The sequence below is a fragment of the Miscanthus floridulus genome, chromosome 1, assembly GCF_019320115.1.
Source record: "Miscanthus floridulus cultivar M001 chromosome 1, ASM1932011v1, whole genome shotgun sequence".
NCBI classification, from domain to species: domain Eukaryota; kingdom Viridiplantae; phylum Streptophyta; class Magnoliopsida; order Poales; family Poaceae; genus Miscanthus; species Miscanthus floridulus.
This window is the reverse complement of record NC_089580.1, coordinates 162,612,883-162,631,590: the sequence shown is the minus strand read 5'-3', so window position 1 is coordinate 162,631,590 and position 18,708 is coordinate 162,612,883. Positions and strand designations below refer to the sequence as shown.

Genomic DNA, 18,708 nt, shown 5'->3' with positions numbered 1-18,708 from the left:
CAACACGCCCCTCGAGGCCAAGAACAGGAGACACGTTAGTGAGAAAAGCCTTTTTTCTCAAAAGATGAAGCAACCCCTAACCGAATGCTCCCTTTCTTTACTCTATGTCATCTTTAATTCTAACAGCCACCTACAACATTGTTTCTGTAGTGTTGACGAAGATTCTCCTTTGAACCTCTTTCCAGAGGCCTCAGAAGGTGTTTATCACCATCGCCATATTCGTTTGGGCTTGTTTGGCTTATAAACCGTATTTTTCAGCTAACAAATAGTATTTTTCTCTCACACCAAATCAGCCAACAATACTTTCAGTCATATCTTATCAGCTAAACAAACCCAAATAAACAGGGAGCATATATTGAACTGTCGATCCGCTCTAGGCGCTTTGCGTGTGGCCTCCTCCCACCAAGCTATGGTCTGCAGGGGTCAGTTTGTTGTTGCCCACTAGTCCATCGAAGCCGGCGCCGTCTCTCTTGTTCAGAGAAAAATAAATGGTTTGTCCTCTCTAAATAAATCAATTATTCTTTAGTTTTCCCCATTTAAATTGTCAGTGCATGAAGTAATGAGTAGATGTCTTTAGTTTGATGGATACAAAATCAATATATAATTCCAAATAAATAATTACACAAATGCCAAATGGAACACGGTAGTGCAGAGCGATCATCTGTTCCAATGGCAGTGCTCTCTAACGTCCCTGAATAGGCAGGCCAGCAGGTGGCGATCGTAGTCCATGGTCGTGTACTGTACCACGTGGTTGAAGTAGGCTACGGCGTCGTCGTCGGCGAGCATGCAATGCATGATCCCGCACCGGCGGAGCACCTCCAAGTCCCTCCGCGAGTTCACGAGCGACCCGACAAGCGCCACGAAGCCCGTCACCAGGTTGCCCTCGTCCAGCTGCCGCGCCGCGCGGCCACCTCCCTGCTCGAACGCCACCAGATTCGCGAGCAGCACCTTGGCGCCCTCGTCGAGCACGAACGCCGGCACGTGCAGCACGCCGTACCGGAAGCTGACGTCGAACACGTCCCGCGGGGTCGCCTTGCGCTTGAACGTCACGCCGGCCTCCTCCATCTTGCCCGCCGGCGGGATCATCGACGTCAGACGACCTTTGCTGCCGGCGCCGGCGCCCTCGCCGGAGCGCGGCGACGGGATTGCCGGCTGTTTCCAGATGGCCAGCGACGCGCCGTTGGCGTCGCCAATGCTGTTGCGGCGGGCCTTGTCGCTATCGGCAGCTGGGTTGCGGACGTTGCACTCGTAGTGCAGGTGCAGCAGATGGTGGATGGTCTTGTCGCTGCGCGGCCGGATGACGCGGCTCGACGGCAGGTCGCCGGCGAAGGCCTTGCAGAAAATGTCCAGGAGCGCGTCGCGCTCATCAGCGCCGCCGTCGTCGCCGGCGAAGGCGACGCCGTGCAGCTTCTCGATGACGAAGAAGGGTATCTGGTTCTCCAGCAGGAGGACGTCGTGGTACATGTGGTGCCACGCCCACTTGGCGCCCCCGGGCGCGGCGAGCTGCCCCTCGCTCTTCTTGAGGAAGAACTCGAGAACGAAGCAGCCGTCGAGCACCAGCAGCTCCGCGAACTCGTCCGCGCCCAGGCCGACCCCCTCGGCGTAGCACCGGCGTGCGTCCGCCTCGACCTCACGCGCCGCGCGCACGTACGCGCCGAGGCCGCCACCGGCGGCGGCCTGCTTCTTCCCGCCCCGCGAGAGGAAGTCGCGGAGGAGGCGCCACTTGTGCTGCTGCGCGGCGCCCAGGCCGGCGCGGCCGTGGTAGTACGGGCCCACGGACACGACCTTGGGCTCGTACAGGTCGCGGTGCCGCTCCCGCACGGCCGAGGGGAGGCGGAAGATGGTGTAGGGGTCGTCGGCCAAGGGCGCCGCCGCGTCCACGCGCCGCTGCATGGCCTCCACCTGCGCGTCGTCGTGGCAGAAGAAGCCGTTCCCTTCGCCCGCGGTCGCCGCGCCGCCGTTTGTCTCCCGCTCCATGGTGGGCGACACGACACGACACCAGACGCCCGCGGGGGAGAAACGTGTGCCGAGGCCCGAGGGGACGGAGATTTTGAAGGACGGGAACGCGCGGCTACAGGAGTTGACCTGACGCGGCGGCACCGTCTCTGCCTCTCTGGTGTGTGTACGCTAATATTCCTGTGGAGCGTGTTGCCGAGTACGTACGCAGATTGGCTGAGAAAGTTGCAGCTGTCCGGCGCTTGGTCTACGGAGTTAGGTGCCGTGGTTTTTCACTGATGTCGTACCGGTAAGCTGGACTGGAAATGTTGGGAAAATATTGTCTATCTGACCTGGTAAATTTCTGCTTATTACTGTGGATTCCAAAAGCGCACCTGTATGTGTCGGAATCTAAAAGTGTTATTTTCTATTTAAACTAGTGGATTGTTACTTGGTGCACAAATGAAATGGGCCTGTCCATGGACAGTTTTTTAGTTAGCCTGGACATTGAAAGAAGGGATACCATATGCTTGGAGTGGTCTACAGCGCAGCTCTTATCGGAGAGCCATATATGCCCCATGTTATTCTTATTTTTTTTTGCGAACGCCCCATATATGTTATTCGACAAATCCCCATCACAGGCATGTCAGACATGCAGTTACGAGCTTAGCGAAAGATGTCATGGAAAATACTAGTAAAACCCTGTTGGAGCTTGAAGCATGGACGCGGTCTAGACGAGCACGGGCAGATGGCAACTGCTGAGCCTAGCAGCAAGAAAACGTAGAAAAGCACATCGCGCTCGGTCCAGGACGCCGCCCCGGCACGTCGTAAGCAATCCGGCCGGGATTTTCCAAGCATCCGACGGAGTTTGCACTGCTCGCGACGGCTGGCAAGCGTGAGACTGTCTCCAACAGGCAACAGCCCAGCCATCACGGCACCCAAACCCAAATATACGTCGTCCATGTTGCTTTAGTTGAAAAAACGACGGTCCAACGAAGTACCCAAACCAAAGACTCAATTTGCATCGGAGTCGAGTGAGAACCCAAATATGCCTTTGTCTCTCTCCTCGACCCAATTCTCTGCCGCGCCAACACAACCGTTTCGCGGGAGGGGAAAGAAGAGGGAAGTACTCGAGCTCAGAGATGTGGCACTCGGTGCAGGCCTTGGCCTCGCCGGAGGCCGGCGGGCCCTCGTCCGGATTCAGCGCCCTGCTCCCCTGCTGCGTCGGCAGAAGAATGAAACAGACAGCACGATTAATAAACACCTGCACCAACCCCGCATCCGGGACACAGATCAAGCGGGGAGACCACGGATTAGAGCTCACCTTCTCGACGGAGGAGTCCATCTTCGGCGACAGGACCGTCGGATCTACCACCGCGGAACCACTCCCTTCCTCCTCCGTCTCTAGCCTCACGGAGTCCCCGGGCGAGCCCTCCGGCGCCCGCCGCCACTCCCCCTGCGCGGATCTGGCGACTGGACGTCGCGGCGGCGGCGGAGCGAATGAGCGGGCCACTGGTGAGGTGGCGCCTTCGACGAGGGCATCCACAGGCGGAAGGCACGACATCACCCATGCCGGGCCCTGGTCGATCCGGGGACAGCCGAGCGATGGAGACGCGAAACCCTAGGCCGGCGTTGTTGTCTCGCCAGGGGCCGGCCGGCTAGCCGACGTGCCAGGGTAGGTCACCGCGCGGGCAACGCGGGGATCGGTGGCGTTTGGGGCGAGGAGCGAGGAAGAGAGAGAGAGAGGGCAAGGGGAGAGACCGAGAGACGCAGAGAGAGAGAGAGAGAGGAGGTCGAGAGCAGAGAGAGAGGGAGGAAGGAGGCGGAGGGGGAGGGGGAGGGGGAGGGGGAGGGGGCCACCAGCGTGCCACCCGCGAGGGCGGCCGTCTCCGCGCCGAGGTGCGCTCGCGTCGCCGCCCTGTTCGTTTCGGGAGATCGGGAGGAAGAGGGAGGGAGGGGAAGAGAAGTGACGAGGGGGGAGAGAGAGAGAGGAGAGGAGGAGATATTTTCACAGGTGTACTGTAGATGACGGGGAAGTGATTTGCGTTGGCTGTTGGAGAAGCTAAATTTTAGATGCGAACTCTTTTTTCTGTGCATAACCCAAACTAGAAAATGGGTGTTGTGTTTAGAATCTCATCGTTGAGACAGTCTGAGCCGAGTCGGACTGGGTCTCACGTCAAGCGGGGAGGTGTCATTTTGTAGACCGTGCGCTGCACTTCTCTGGCCTGGGAGGAGACATTACAAGCACAGGCACAGCTTACTCTCGTCATGGTATACGTTGATTTCCTGGATGGCATGCGTGTCTTTTGCATTCTTGGACGCACAGGCACAAATCGTCAATGGAAAATGCCAACTACTTTTTGGAAAAGGAACCAGCTGAGTTGAGTTGGGTCCTCATCCTGTTCCTGCGTGCCGGCCGCCGCCGACGGCCCCAGTGAAGATTCAGTCAAGTACCGCTCGCGTCGTAGGCCAGATGTGCGACTCGAGTACTTCCCTGGCCATATCAGACTGGGCATTCGGTTTAAACAGCAAATTCGGTTTGGTTTATTCGGTTTCACAGAAATTTGGTTTTCCAGAAACAGCAAACGATCGGTCTGGTTGAAAAATGAAAACAGACAATTTTGGGTTCGGTTTTCTGCTTCAGTTTCTCAGTTTAAACCGAACCCACCGAAATTGCTCGCGACGGCCGCGTCCCTGCGCTCGTCCAGCTCGCGAATGCCGCCGCGAGCCTGTGACGGCTGCTCCCGCGCTCCGCTCGGCCTCGGCGATCCTGCTTGTGCCGCCGCTGCTCACGCACCACAGCCGCGCGCCGCGGCCGCTGCAGTGCACGGCTCCTCGCGTCGCCGCTGCCGTGCACGTCTCCTCGCACCGCCGACGCCCCCCGCAGCTAGGGTTAGGGATTGAGGAACTCGTGAGCCGTGAGGACTGACTGGCCATGGTGGGGATGGGGATGGGGAGCCAACGTGGCCAGCAGGGCAATTGGGCTTTTGTTTGTTTGGGCCATGGGGAGACGGGGATGTGGGCTGCCTGTATAGGTTGTAACCTTTGTTCGGTTCTGCGGTTGCTCGGTTTTTCTACCTCCTCAAACCGAAGCCAAAACCGAAACCGAAAAAAGTCGGTTCTCCACTAACCACAAGATCAGATCTATTGCACCCTATGACCCTATATTGTCTAATGGTGTGCAAATCACACCGGTAGGGTGGTTGTTTCATATTACACCAACCACAAGACCATATTTGTGCACCTCTATAATCTAATGTCGTGCAAATCACACCCCTCAGACTCTGTTCGTTTCATCCTAAACCATGGGGATTGAGGGGGGATTGGAGGGGATTAAGGAGAATTTAATCACCCTCAATCCCTCTCATTTCCCTTGGTTCTAAGAGAAATCAAACAGGGCCTCACTAGGTTTTTTTTATGAAAAGCAAATTTTATTAGCGGCATGATACCACAATAATGGTGAAGTGTTCACCCGATACAGAATTCAGATCCGTCAACAAGGGACAGCCATTGGCCTCACTGGGTTCAATGGTTGTTTCATACTACATAGGCATTGGCCTCACATGTTAGATAACCATTTGGCAGTGCGCCTTATGTGTCAGGTAACTCATCTCTTCATGAATTTTCTGGATCTCTACACTAGGACTAGGCAAGCATTTTTCTTGATTAATGAGATCGGGCAATGCTATCGTACAATGTGCTCATTGCAGTTTGCCAACAGTCGAGTGCAATGACAACCACGTGGTCAATGCAACAAGTGGCAATCAAAGGAAATTACCAAAGGAGATGATGTTGCAACTTCTGAGCTTCGCCGCCTTCCTAGTTCCTATCCCAGCACCATGTTGTTGCTGCTCACAGCACGGTGCTTGGAAGACGATGCTCGGGAATGAGAGAGCGTCCAAGCATTGATGCCAACACTGCACAACGATGCTTTATTTTCCAAATCTAGCATTGGAGCCTATACATGATTCAATTTCCAAATTCTAGCACTGGAGCCTTTACATGGATCGATGACCAAAGTTATGATGTTAGTTGGCAGGAGATCTAAGATAGACAAAAGAAAATTGTACTGCAGTGATGATTGATGAAAATGGAGTCCAACCATCAATGGCTACACTTCAGGCACAAACGAGACATACTGCAGTGATGAAAATGGAGTCCATCCATCGTGGCTACACTGCAGGCACAAACGAGAAACAAACATCGAGCCTCGACTCCAACGCGGATGCTCCATCATCAGTGAATCATCTCGACCCAGCCCCAGGTGGCCAAGGGTCTGTTTGATTGCTTGGCCCTGTCCAACATGGCCGGTTGGCCTGGCTTTGGCCAGCTTGAGCACGGCTTCGATGGTGCAACCTTGTATGTTTGTTTCACTCGTCCAGAATAAGCCAGGCTGAGCACAGATGGTGTTTGTTTGCCTGTACAAATGAATTACGGTCGTCCATGGTGGAGGTAGTTCGCGAGCTCCTGGAGATGACGGCCGTGAGGAGGAGGCACTCGTCGTTGCCACCACGGCGGCCAGCACAAGTAACAGGTGGCCGCGGCCATGGCAACAAGGCGACAGCGGTCAGAGGCGCGACCATGGCGATGGGGGTCACGGCAGCGGCGGCCGCACGCGCGCCCGCACCAGCTTGGCACCGGCGGCCATGGCGATGGGGGTTGCGGCGGCGGCCTTGGCATCTACGGCGAGCGCGAACGGAGACCAAGGCGTGCGGCTGCGGGAGTGACTCGAGCGTGCGCTCACGCGCCGAAGCCAGCCAAGCCGCCAAGAAACGAAGCCTAATTTTGTTTCCTCGGGACCAAGAGAGAGAGAGAGGGGGGGGGGGGGTGTGGAATTTGCACGCAGCTGGCCCAGCTCGCTCATGGGCCCAACATATCAAACACACGCAATTGCAGCGCTAGGACGCAACCAGGCCCACGGGCCACCCTATCAAACACGCCCCAAGTGTCCCTCCATGACCAGGCAAAGGGTTTGTCATGTCTATACCTATCTCATGATATTAAAACCCCATATGATATTTAGCAGACTTTTTAAATAAAAAAGAAACTTATAAAAATCTCTAGTATTTTTCATTTAAAAAAAATAAATAAAACGCTTACAGATATTTTTCATCATGATTTTAAAACCTATCAGATATTCGCTGACATTTTAGAAAAAAAAACTTTCAGGAGAGAAAGGAACCACTATTCACGTTCCTCTCCTTTTTATCACCAAGCCGATTCCATAGATCTTTTCTTTTGTATATATGAAGCTACAGTTGTATTACAGTAGAACTTACGTACAAGAACAAAACAAAGATTCAGGTCAGATTTAGGTAATTAATCAATTTGAAATACCTGACCTGAAGCGAACATGTTAGCTGACCATTGGCAATGGTCCTTAAGAGATTTCAATCAAAACGTACAAATACCATGCCCATATATTTCAGAACCAGATTCAGGCCAGGCTTTCTTCCAACAATTATTGGCATGTTTTTCTTGACCATGATCAAGCATGGAGATATCAAACGGTGTGCTCGGCTGCACTTCGGAGTTCGGACAGCAGCTGCTGGCCGCTTGATTTGTTCAATAGCTGCAGAGTGGTGTGGCCGCAGTGAGCAGCAACAGCAGCGCTGCAGAAGTGCAGCCCATCACAGCTACGTCAAGATAATTATGTCAAGATTTTGAATTTCTTAGGGTAATTCAGAACTAATTGCAATACGATTTCACCCTGTTCGCTGAGCTTATTCAAGCCTACTTTTCAGCCATTTTCAGCCCTGAAACAGTCTTTTCCTCTGGCAACCAACATTTCAGCATCAGCATAAGCTGAATCTCAGTCCCTCCGTTATGTACTATCATGCATACACAGCTTTGCAGATATAACGCAAAAAATGTAGACATCAATGACGCAGCCTGCGACCATGGCATCAGGCTGCCCGGATGATGAACCACCGGCCACGTCTTCCTCGCGGGATTTAAAACGACCATGAGGAGACGGGATCACTAAAAATCAAAAGCAAGAGAAAGACAGTGGCACGAAATTGCTGCTCGAGGTGTTCTACAGGAATGGCTACAACATACGCCATCCCCCTCCACTATCACCTCGTTTTGATAACAGAGTGAAGTGGTAGAAAACGAAGCTAGATTTGGCATCATATGGGAAGATCGGTAAGCGGATAACCCATTGAATAGAGGGCAAGCCGACCAGTTTTTCTTCCTCGTTAATTTGGCTGCAGCCGAATCGGCAAATTCAAGACGAGGGTAAAGAAACTGAGCCCATATCTTGGTACAATGCAGCCTTCTTCAATGATTTACTCATCAAAGCAACGATTTGTTTGACGAAAACTATATTGCGCATGTCAGACAATGCTTTCTAGGCAAGTGCATCTCCGTCAAAACACAGCGAATTTCACTGCTCGGAGCCCAGTGCATTTCATCATCCACAACCAGATCAATTGAAACTAGGCTCTAAATACAAAAGCGTAAGAAAAGGTGATCGATCTCATCTGTGGCCCTCAGGAATCATGCTTTTGATATTCATCAAGGAAGAAAATCTCAGGTCTCAAAGATTGTGCCATCACGGGGCTCACACAACCGGATCGAGCACAAAAAACAACAAAAATAAACGAACAGAAATCTGGAAGAACTTTTTTGCGGGCAAATTTGGGAGAATGTTATTCGCTGCGCCTCACGGTGGTCAGTAGGCGAAGCGACTCAAGATCTCCGGAAATCTCGCCCCACTGGAAAATTCGAGCCCCGGAGAGAAATATCTGAGGGATCGACTCATCAAGGGGCTCGAGTCTCGTTGGATTTCTCATCACGGAATCAAGCACCAATCAAACACGAAAGAAACAAGGGGAAACAGTAGGCGGTTCTTCTTTACCTGTGGCGGCGCTGCGGTGGTGGGGGCGTAGTCTCGCGGCGCTGCGTTTTATAGGAGCTGAGGTTACAAAGGCTAGGGTTTTCAGTGTCTTTTCTTGGTGGGCCGTGCTGTATGGGCTGTTTTGTTCCCATAGTTCAGAAGAGTAGTCGAAGAATTTAGGCCTACTTTTACACTGGGCTTCTTTTCTTCAGGGGCCAATAGATTTCTCGCCCCTTGGGCTAGTTTGTGGTCATTCCTCACACGTTGATGACGTGTGCAAGGTGCAAACCACACGTTGAATGCGTTTTGTAAACGTTTCCGTTTGGTCATCAGTAAACCAGTCTATAGCAATGCTAACAAGCTGAGGAGTGTGGACGAAGGGGTCGTAAGCGGCCACGGGGCACCCGCCCGGGGAGACGGGAAGGAGGGAGACGGCAGAGTCACACGACTGCTGAAGTGCTGAGGCGCTGCTCGTCATCGACGTCGGGGCAACGGCAGTGCAGAGGACGCGGCTGTCACGAGGAGGAGGTCCCGCGCGCTGTCCTCGATGCCCTTGCAGAGTAGATCAGGTGGTGTGGTGGTCGCCAGCGGCGGCCTGCAGCATTAGCTCACCCGAGCCATGCACATGTCGTTGGGCACCTCGGCTAGAGAAATATCGCTGGCAACTTGAGATTTGAGAGAGACCGAGATTCGGTGGAGAAGCAGGGCGCTGAGAGATGGAGGTGAGATCTGGATTGGTGAAAAGGGAGAAAGAGCTCAAGCAGCAACTACTAATCGTCTATCTGTGATCGTCGGACCTTGATTCCTTGAACAGTCGATTGGGTCAAAGCACGGGCTATCGGCTATCTGATTGCTGGATCGGTGAAAAGGGCGAAAGAGCTCAAGCAGCAAGTACTAATCGGCTATCTGATTCGTCGGACCTTGAACAGTCGATTGGGTCAAAGCACGGGCTATCGGCTATCGGCTATCGGCTATCTGATCGCCGACTAATCTTTCCCATTTACATCTCAGCATCTTCTTTTAATCCAAAACAAACTAAAAAATCATTTAATTCAGCACGATGCATTTTGCTTAGATCTGGCATCGTAGCTTTTGTGTTTTTAAAATTAAATTTCTTTCTAGATTGTTGTATTTGAGTTTGAAAATAAAATTTAATTTTGAGCATATGCTTTATTAAGGAAAGTGGAGCACATGTGGTGAGAATTATATGATAGAATACCATTGTCCACATGTTTTTAATAGATTTTTGGAATATATGTTGGGACTAAATAGTTTAATCGAAACTTAATATAACATTCTGCGAATTTTTTGTTTTATAAAAATGCAAAAGTTACGATGTCAAAAACAATGATCTTTTCATCTTCCTAAAAATTACAGATTTTTGAAGATTCCATAAGTTCTTCATTTTAGATCTACAGAAAAGATTCAAAAAGTCATGTGAAAATTGAGATGTTGCTCTCGAATTTATCTGTACACCTTGTCCATAGTATGATATGGCATTTTTTACAACAACGAGATTTATTTGCTAGTAGATACAAAAGGAAGAGGTTCAGACAAGGGCAAGCCTTGAAAAAAAATGAGGGAGGCACACCGCACACATCAAGAGTAAGTAATTAGCATGTGGTTTTCTTACTAAATAAAAATAGGAGCATTCGAAATTGTTTGAGAAGGAGCACATATGGTAGTTTTTTTTTTTTGCAAATTATATCTTTTTTTAAAAAAAAGTGACAGCTTATGTCCTCACTCACATTAACCTAGGTCCACACTCAGGTTCAGAGGCGCGTTACATGTTTCTAAAATTGTCTAAAAAATGGTGAGCATTGCGCACTTTGAAACGGTCAACGAAGGCCATGTCTTGCATATAATTTTTCTGATGGAAATTTGGTTGGAATTAATACACAGGCTCATGGGCTAACCCACTTACATTCTTAGTAAGGATTAGAGTGGTAAGTAAGTTCCAAGGGGCTATGTCGTGTTGTTGTGTGTGTGTGATGGTCTTCTGGAAGCGCTGGCCTGTAAAGAGGCCTTATGTTTAGCGGCTGATTGCAACTAGGCAAAATACTAGTATTACATAGCATCAGATTGTCATGAGGTGATGCACAATATATCGCTGGCGAGTTCAAGTGCACATATACTAAGCCACTCCTCTCTATTGTACACTTGTAGCTACAATACTAAGCCAAGCAATCTTCCTTTTGACCAAAGTTCTACAAAAAAAATATTTAAGATATCAAATAAGAACATGTTTAGAACTATAATTGTTGATATTACTTTTATAAGTCTATTCAAACTTAAAATAATTTCTTTTAATCTGATTTACTCCCTCCGTCCAGAAAAAAAACGCAATTCTAGTTTTGAACATGGACACGTGCGTTTTTTTCTGAATGGAGGGAGTAGAAGTATTCTCCTTTTGGACTTGCTAGAAAGTACACTCCATAAAAAAAATGGGCACCCAGATTCATGTCGAGATTTGTATCTTTTTGGAATTAGGACAGAGCGAGTAGAGGCTAGTTTGCTACCGGCGCAAGGCTCCCTGCTCCTAAAAGAATGAAAATTTCGTTTCTTGAGAAATCAAATAATCGTAAGTTTTACTATATTTATAGAAAATAATATTATATTTTTTTAACTTTAAATAAATTTATGATAAAAATATGCTTCATAAATAATTATTGATACTTATACTTATTATTTAGTGTAAATATATTAATATATTTTTTATCTATTTAGTCAAATTTCTATGTTTAACTCCTCAAGATTTCCATTGTTTTTTGATGGAGGGAATACAAGGATAGCGCCCTCCCTAATCAGTAATCAGTGACGAGCCGTGCTCGGCTTTGTTGCTCACCAACCTCCTTTCACCGGCTCACCGCTCTGTGCCAGCCATGTGACATTTCATCTAAAAAAAATCTACTACGGTTACGTTTAGTTCGCGAATTTTAGAAATTTGGCTACGGTAGTACTTTTGTTTTTATTTGACAATTAGTGTTCAATTATGGACTAATTAGGCTCAAAACGTTCATCTCGTAATTTCCAACCAAACTGTGCAGTTAGTTTTTTTCGTCTATATTTAATGCTTCATGCATGTATCGCAAGATTCGATGTGATGGCTACTGTAGCACTTTTTGGGAAACTTTTTTGAACTAAGGCCTGGTTTAGTTCTTAAAAATTTTCACTCTAAACTATCGTATCGAATCTTACGGCACATGCATGGAGTATTAAATATAGACGGAAAAAAAACTGATTGTACAGTTTGGTTGAAAATCGCGAGACGAATGTTTTAAGACTAATTAGTCTATGATTAGCCATAAATGCTACAGTACTAACATGCGCTAATGGTGGATTAATTAGGCTTAATAAATTCGTCTCGTAGTTTCTAGACGAGCTATGTAATTAGTTTTTTTTATTAGTATCCAAAAATCTTTCCTGATATCCCAAAACATTCGATGTGACATCTAAAAATTTTCGTTTCACGCACTAAACCCACCCTAAACAAGCACTGCTACCAGTACTCCTACCGGCTTACCGCCGTCCTACAGTGAGCCAGGCCACTACTAGCGACTAGCGTCGTACCATATCGATTTGGACCAGACTGACGGTTGTCGCGTAGCTGTTGGACCAGACTGACGGTTGTCGCGTAGCTGATGGCATGTGTCAGCGGCTGGCTGTCTCCAAGGTTCAAACAAATGGCGGGCACACGACTCGTCAGAGTATCTTCAAGAGTTTGTCAAATTTTACTCAGTAAATCTTGTGATTTACTAACTCCTAAAATTATATGCCAAATAAAAAAAACAATTCATCTTCAAAAGTTTGGCATTTTTGACTTGGTAAAATAAAAAAAACTCGTTAACAAAACAAAGAGCCCCGCTAAGCGAACGAAGAGCCCCACTAAGCGAACGAAGAGCCCCGCTAAGAAATAAAGAGCCCCGAATGCCTAGCTGTATTCGCGCGCGTATATTTGCGTGCGCGGAGGGAAGATTTGCCAAGTTGCTATTGATGTCAAGTTGTTTTGCCAAATTATTGGAGACTATTTTTCTTGTTTTGCTAAAATTATATGGATACCAAGTTAAGATAGTAAACTCTTGGAGATGCTCTCCCGACACGTTGGTCTGCCATTGCCAAGTGCCCACGTCGCCACGTCGCGTCCTTCTCGTCCAGGAATATATGCGCGCCGGGCACCCCGCGTTCGTAGCCTGTGGCCTGTGGGCGAATGTAATCCCGGGCATTTCACGATTCTCCAAACCGTGAAATCAAAGCTATCTTTTTCTCGACCGTCGGTATTGGACCACCGGATTCCACCTCCATGGAAATTGGAATCCGGATTTTTCTTTCCGCGCAGCGACATTGCTCAAAATGGGAAACCATATGGTGTCGACTTGATGAAGTCTAGAACGTGAATGAGCTGTGGTAACATTAGGAGAATCATGTTTATATTTGTGCTATATATAAACCGCGTTGAGGCTTTGAACAGATTCAGCAAAAAAATCCTTGAATTTAGCTACTCTTTCCGTACGCATGTCATTCAAAGCTAGAATTGCGTTTTTTTCTGGACGGAAGGAGTAAGTTGGAAAATGCTAAACATAATATCGTACGTATGTATGTTTAAGACGTGAATATGTTTATTAAAGGGTCCATGTGGCCGCGCAACTTTCCTTTTCTTTATATGCCCACGTGCTGGTGCTCGGTGTTAGCTACAGGCTACAGCAGCAAACTCGTAGCAGCGCACGGGAACGGCCTCAGAAAATTGCACAGGCGCGCGCGGGGCGGTGGAATCGGCGGCTGACGCCACGGAAGATCTCAGCCGGAGAGCGACGCCCAGCTGCAGCGGCGGAGTGTGCCAGCAAAGACGTCACCCAACACGTCTTCGAGTTTGTCCTGGTCCAACCTACGGACTACGGTGACCCCAGCTGCCCGTCAAGCTGAGGAGGCTCCGTGCGTCGCAAGCTCATCACAGATCTCAAACCAACAGGCCTTGTTTAGATTGTCTCAAAATTTTAAGTTTTTTTACTTTCTTTCCATCACATCAATTTTGGACATATGTATGGAGTATTAAATGTAGATAAAAAAATAACTAATTATATAGTTTGGTTGTAAATCACGAGACGAATCTTTTGAGCCTAGTTAGTCCATGATCAGACAAAGTTTGTCAAATAGAAACGAAACATGCTACAATGTTCAGATTACAAAAATTTACAATCTAAACAAGCCCCAATTATTATTCAAGTATCTCCTGCCGCGTTGACATGTCACCGTCTCCCAAGGCCGGTCCCAAACACCTCGTCCACCACTCCACGCTGCACCGGACTTGGCGGTGAAACCGCAAAAGCACCAGGCCCCACGGCGTCATTGCGATGGGCTTGCGTCCACCGATCCTGGACCTGGTCCACGGGAAAAACGTCCTCAATGACGGGAGAGTCCGCCCCCCGCGCCTATAAATAGCGGCCTCCCGTGAGATACGAACAGCACAAGCCCGCGATTAGCAGCGAAAAAGCAGAGCGCAAGTTCCGTTCCGATCCAGAGGTCCAGACTGTTCCCGAGTTTTCCCCCTGTCATCTCCTCCCGAGTCCCGGCGAAGCAGGCGAGCATGTGTCCCACCGGCAAGTACCTGGGGCTCGACCTCTCCGTCACCGCCGTCTCCGGCGCTGGCGGCGACCTGAGGCCGGCGTTCGACGTGCTTGACGCGGACCGGGATGGCCGCATCAGCCGGGAGGACCTCAAGTCCTTCTACGCTGCCGCGGGGCCCGCCGCCGGCGAGCAGCGGTTCGACGACGACGACCTCACGGCCATGATCGCGGCCGCCGACGCCGACCGCGACGGCTTCGTGCAGTACGACGAGTTCGAGCGCCTGCTGGCCGGCCGCGCCGCCGCCGCCGCGGGAGGCGCCGGGCGCCGCTCCGCCATGGAGGACGCCTTCCGGCTCATGGACCTGGACGGGGACGGCAAGGTCGGGTTCGAGGACCTCAAGGACTACCTCGGCTGGGCTGGGATGCCCGCGGCGGACGACGAGGTCCGCGCCATGATCCGCGTCGCCGGCAGAGGGGACGGCGGCGACGAAGGCGTGGGGCTCGAGGCGCTCGCCAGAGTGCTCGCGGTCGACTTTGTGCCCGTTTAGTTTCCAAAATTTTGTAAAATTTTTCAGATTTTCCGTTACATCGAATTTTCGACGCATGCACGAAGCATTAAATATAAATAAAAAATAAAATTAATTATACAGTTTAGATAAAATTCACGAAATGAATTTTTTAAGGCTAATTAAATTATGATTAAACACTAATTGTTAAATAACAACGAAAGTGCTATAGTACCATTTAAAAAAAATCGCCGCCTCGGAAGGCATCGCCCTTTGAGAGCTCCATTGATTGAATTAGTATTGTACGGTGGTGATTCTTTTTGTTGGTGTTTTCAGTTGGTGGGGGGGTGCAGACGTGCGGTGGCTATCGATTGTATGTGGTTGTTGAATGGCCTGGCCGGTTCGAGGGCCATCTCTTACGGCTAAAAAAAATAAAATAGAAATATTTTTTTATGTGACATTTTAACATGGGGCTGTTCGGCTGGCTGCTCAGCCTCTCGCGGCCAGAATAGTATTTTTTTTTCAACAATCAGCTGGAACAGTATTTTGGCTTATTTTTCAGTCCTGCCGAACAAGCCCATGGACTTATAGTTCTGTCTGTCACGATCACGTATCCCTATGCCCGTCCCTTGCATCGGCCGTGTGATTTGCCTCTACGGATCAGAAAGAAAATCAATCACGCGCGTGAGCCAGTCACGTGCAGTTCCTCACCCGGCTCCCCGTCGTCGCCCTCACCTCCTGCCATGGTCTCACGTCGTCCTCGTCGTCACGGGCGGTCCTCGCCGTCGTGCGGCCTGCGTCCTCGCCGTCGTCCTCATCCGCCTCCCCGTTGTCGCCCTCACCCGCCACGGTCTCGCGCCGTCCTCGCCGTCGCCGGCGGTCCTTGCCGTCGAGTGGCCGCCGTCGTTCTCCCTCCGCGCTGCCTTCCCCTGCACAACGTGGCTTGCGGTGGCTGTAGAGCCCAACGATGACGGGGAGCAGGTTCGTCAAGATCCACCACCTCCATCTAGCCATAATTTTTAATATTGAATGGATCATAATTGTTGCTTGTTAGTTTTTTTAAGAACTCAAATCCTTTAAATACCACTGTTCACTATCAATGTTTATTAATTTATTGCTCAGTATTTTGAATCTTTTTTTGGCCGCCTGCATTGATCTTAGAAATCATATTCTTCATAGATTCACCATAGATGCAACCATATGGTTTGGTAGGATATGGTCTTGGAAATGCAACCATATAAGATTTCAACTGTAATTTCACCATCTATGTATGTATTCTTGCTAATTAATTAATTTGACATCATTGGACTTCTGGTCTAAACTTTCCTAACTCAGTGTGCAAAATAAAGCAAATCTCTCTCCATCTTCATCTAAATAATGTGTTTTAGATTGCCTCATATTGTATTGGGAAGTTCTCTGAGATGAAACTTGTGAGTTAGTTTCAGAAGATGTATGGTTGGAAGCTTTATGAATTTGTTTGACGCTACACAATAATATTTTGGTTCCTGAAAAGAAAAATACTACCTCATGAAGATAGAATCGCTTAGTGCTGATCAAACCAGAATTTAGCATCAGTGAGCACATATTCTAGATTAAGAATTTATTTTATGGTCTTGGAAATACAACCATATAAGATTTCAACTATAATTTCACCATCTATGTATGTATTCTTGCTAATTAATTAATTTGGCATCATTAGACTTCTGGTCTAAACTTTCATAATTTAGTGTGCAAAATAAAACAAATCTCTCTCCATCTTCATCTAAATAATGTGTTTTAGATTAGAAGATGCCTGCCAGGTTGCCTCATACTGTATTAGAAAGTTCTCTGAGATAAAACTTGTGAGTTAGTTTTAGAAGATGTCTGACTGGATGCTTTATGAATTTGTTGACGCTACACAATAAGATTTTGGTTCCTAAAAAGAAAAATACTACCTCATGGAGATAGAATCGCTTAGTGATAATCAAACCATAATTCAACATCGGTAAGCACATATTCTAGATTAAGAATTTATTTTATGGTGGTGCTTAGATGTTTAATAACTCTGGTCATGATACAACTTCCTTTGTAATTATTCTATTTACTTTTTGAGGAAGTAGTACTTATCTTCTGTTCCAAGGAAAATAGAGCACCAGCAGCAGCATCTCTAACATCTCGAAAGTTTTCATTTAGTATCGCCGCCACTATGATTTCTAGTTTTGATAAGCACCTATGTTTATCAGTAGTTGAGGCTGCATAGTTGTTGGAGGAGGCAAGGGCAGTTCTAAAGTAGGAGTGCGGTGCTTCTCATCATGATACTATTGGTGTGTACATTAACCTTGCTGGAATCTATGATGCTATGGAAAGGTCATGTCATAACTTGTTCTTCTGCAACCTAGAGTTATTTTTAGCAACTAAGACAACAGCACAACACTTAGCTGGTGCTTGAAAGCTCCAGGAGCTATTGCTTTTGGACACACCTCTACTTCTGCATTAGGTTGCTACTGAATTTACCTGACCATGCTTGTCTGGTTGTTTCGTTTAGCTATTTTGGGGGTGCACAGATTATACTTGCTGCTAGACACTGCCCATTCTTGCATTTTCATCCATAGTGCACAGATAGTTTCAGATGCACTTCCAAAGATTGTTTCTTATGTGCTCATATGAACGTCGGAGCTGTGGCCAAGTGCAGTGTAAGCTACATTCTACCTGCTATGGTTTGTTAAAATGACCGCACATAACTAGATGCTAAATTAACCCTCCTGATTTAGAACACATGTTTGTGCCAGTTCACCCCTCCCTTTAACTACCATCTCCACCACATGGTTCAGTGCCATACTGTCAAGCAAGATGGCATATTCAGATTTCGTGAAATACACTAGCAAATCTGTAGTTGCTTGTATTGTGACTCTATCCTTTAAAACTTCATTCGTGTCAAGATATCAGCTATTCTATTTTTTAGTACCAAGTAGAATGAATATGAAAACTATATCCAGAAAAGGTATGCATACACAAAGATAAGTATTGAATTTGATTTAATTCAAAACATCGCTTTAGATAGTGGTTTTGGTTTTTATAAAAGTACATATTTCATTTTTTACTAGAGTGTCTAGACGTCTGCTACCGTTAGTGTTCGTAGGAAAGGTAATATGTAATGTTTGCAACTACAACCTCGAGTAGGATGGATTGAAGGTGGCCCTGAGCGAGGAGGCTGACGCAGTATGAACCTGAAAGGAGGTCAAGCCTGCAAGCAAGGTCGCTGACATCTCCAATCATGGAAGAGCAAGGATGCCCCTGCTAGGACCCAATCTATGAGCTCACAACGGTTACTGTGAGTGAAACTAAAACCTACCTCTCAAGGTACTTCTGATTTTGATAGTAATTTTAAAAAATTAACTATAGTATGGATTGACTATTTATGATGCATTGTTTTAGTGGAGGTGAAATTTTATGATGTATTGAGCATTTAGTTTCCGAATCCACAATTTTTCATTTAAACTCTGTATTTTTTTGTGCCATTTGAAGAAAACAATCATTGCGATTAGTATTTCGTATATGAGTTCTCAAATATTTTTTTGGCTGCTGCTAAGTGTGAAGATCATCTTTACTAACACACTAATTTTTTTAACTGTAACTCTTGCTTCATAAGTACGTATCTACATTTTCTTTATGTAGAGATAGTATTGGCATTTACTTTATATAGAAATAGTATTGGTAATCTGCATTTTTTCCAATACAAGACCCGAAGGATCAGCAAGAGCAGTTCCTCTTTGATGAAATGCTGGCATGAACACATGCAGGGTCGTGGTGTTCCTGGAGGGTGCTGGAAACATGCATGATATCATCCTTGATGGCTCCTTCATGCTTTTGGTGACACAACAGAGTG

At 47.8% G+C, this 18,708-nt stretch overlaps 2 protein-coding genes and 3 non-coding genes across 5 annotated transcripts; 1 reads left to right on the top strand and 4 right to left on the bottom strand.

Moving 5' to 3' along the window:
• Nucleotides 1–586: 586 nt before the first annotated feature.
• On the bottom strand, nucleotides 587–2,003 carry LOC136500168 (UPF0481 protein At3g47200-like). Its single transcript, XM_066495554.1, has one exon. It carries the CDS (start codon nucleotides 1,975–1,977, stop codon nucleotides 658–660), a length of 1,320 nt encoding a protein of 439 aa, XP_066351651.1. The 5' UTR covers nucleotides 1,978–2,003; the 3' UTR covers nucleotides 587–657.
• Nucleotides 2,004–8,066: 6,063 nt separating this feature from the next.
• LOC136512356 (small nucleolar RNA snoR109) lies at nucleotides 8,067–8,153 on the bottom strand. The gene has a single exon (XR_010773063.1). It is a non-coding gene; the product is annotated as a small nucleolar RNA snoR109 (small nucleolar RNA).
• Nucleotides 8,154–8,270: 117 nt separating this feature from the next.
• Nucleotides 8,271–8,358, bottom strand: LOC136512423 (small nucleolar RNA snoR118). The gene has a single exon (XR_010773086.1). It is a non-coding gene; the product is annotated as a small nucleolar RNA snoR118 (small nucleolar RNA).
• A 67-nt stretch (nucleotides 8,359–8,425) lies between these two features.
• LOC136512128 (small nucleolar RNA R66) lies at nucleotides 8,426–8,499 on the bottom strand. The gene has a single exon (XR_010772985.1). It is a non-coding gene; the product is annotated as a small nucleolar RNA R66 (small nucleolar RNA).
• Nucleotides 8,500–14,221: 5,722 nt separating this feature from the next.
• Nucleotides 14,222–14,982, top strand: LOC136546160 (calcium-binding protein CP1-like). Its single transcript, XM_066538133.1, has one exon. The coding sequence runs from the start codon at nucleotides 14,358–14,360 to the stop codon at nucleotides 14,883–14,885; it is 528 nt and encodes a 175-aa protein (XP_066394230.1). The 5' UTR covers nucleotides 14,222–14,357; the 3' UTR covers nucleotides 14,886–14,982.
• The last annotated feature ends 3,726 nt before the right edge of the window (nucleotides 14,983–18,708 follow it).

Coding starts and splice junctions, on each gene's coding strand:
- LOC136500168 (XM_066495554.1), bottom strand. CDS start 1,977: ATGGAGCGGGAGACAAACGGCGGCGCGGCGACCGCGGGCGAAGGGAAC.
- LOC136546160 (XM_066538133.1), top strand. CDS start 14,358: ATGTGTCCCACCGGCAAGTACCTGGGGCTCGACCTCTCCGTCACCGCC.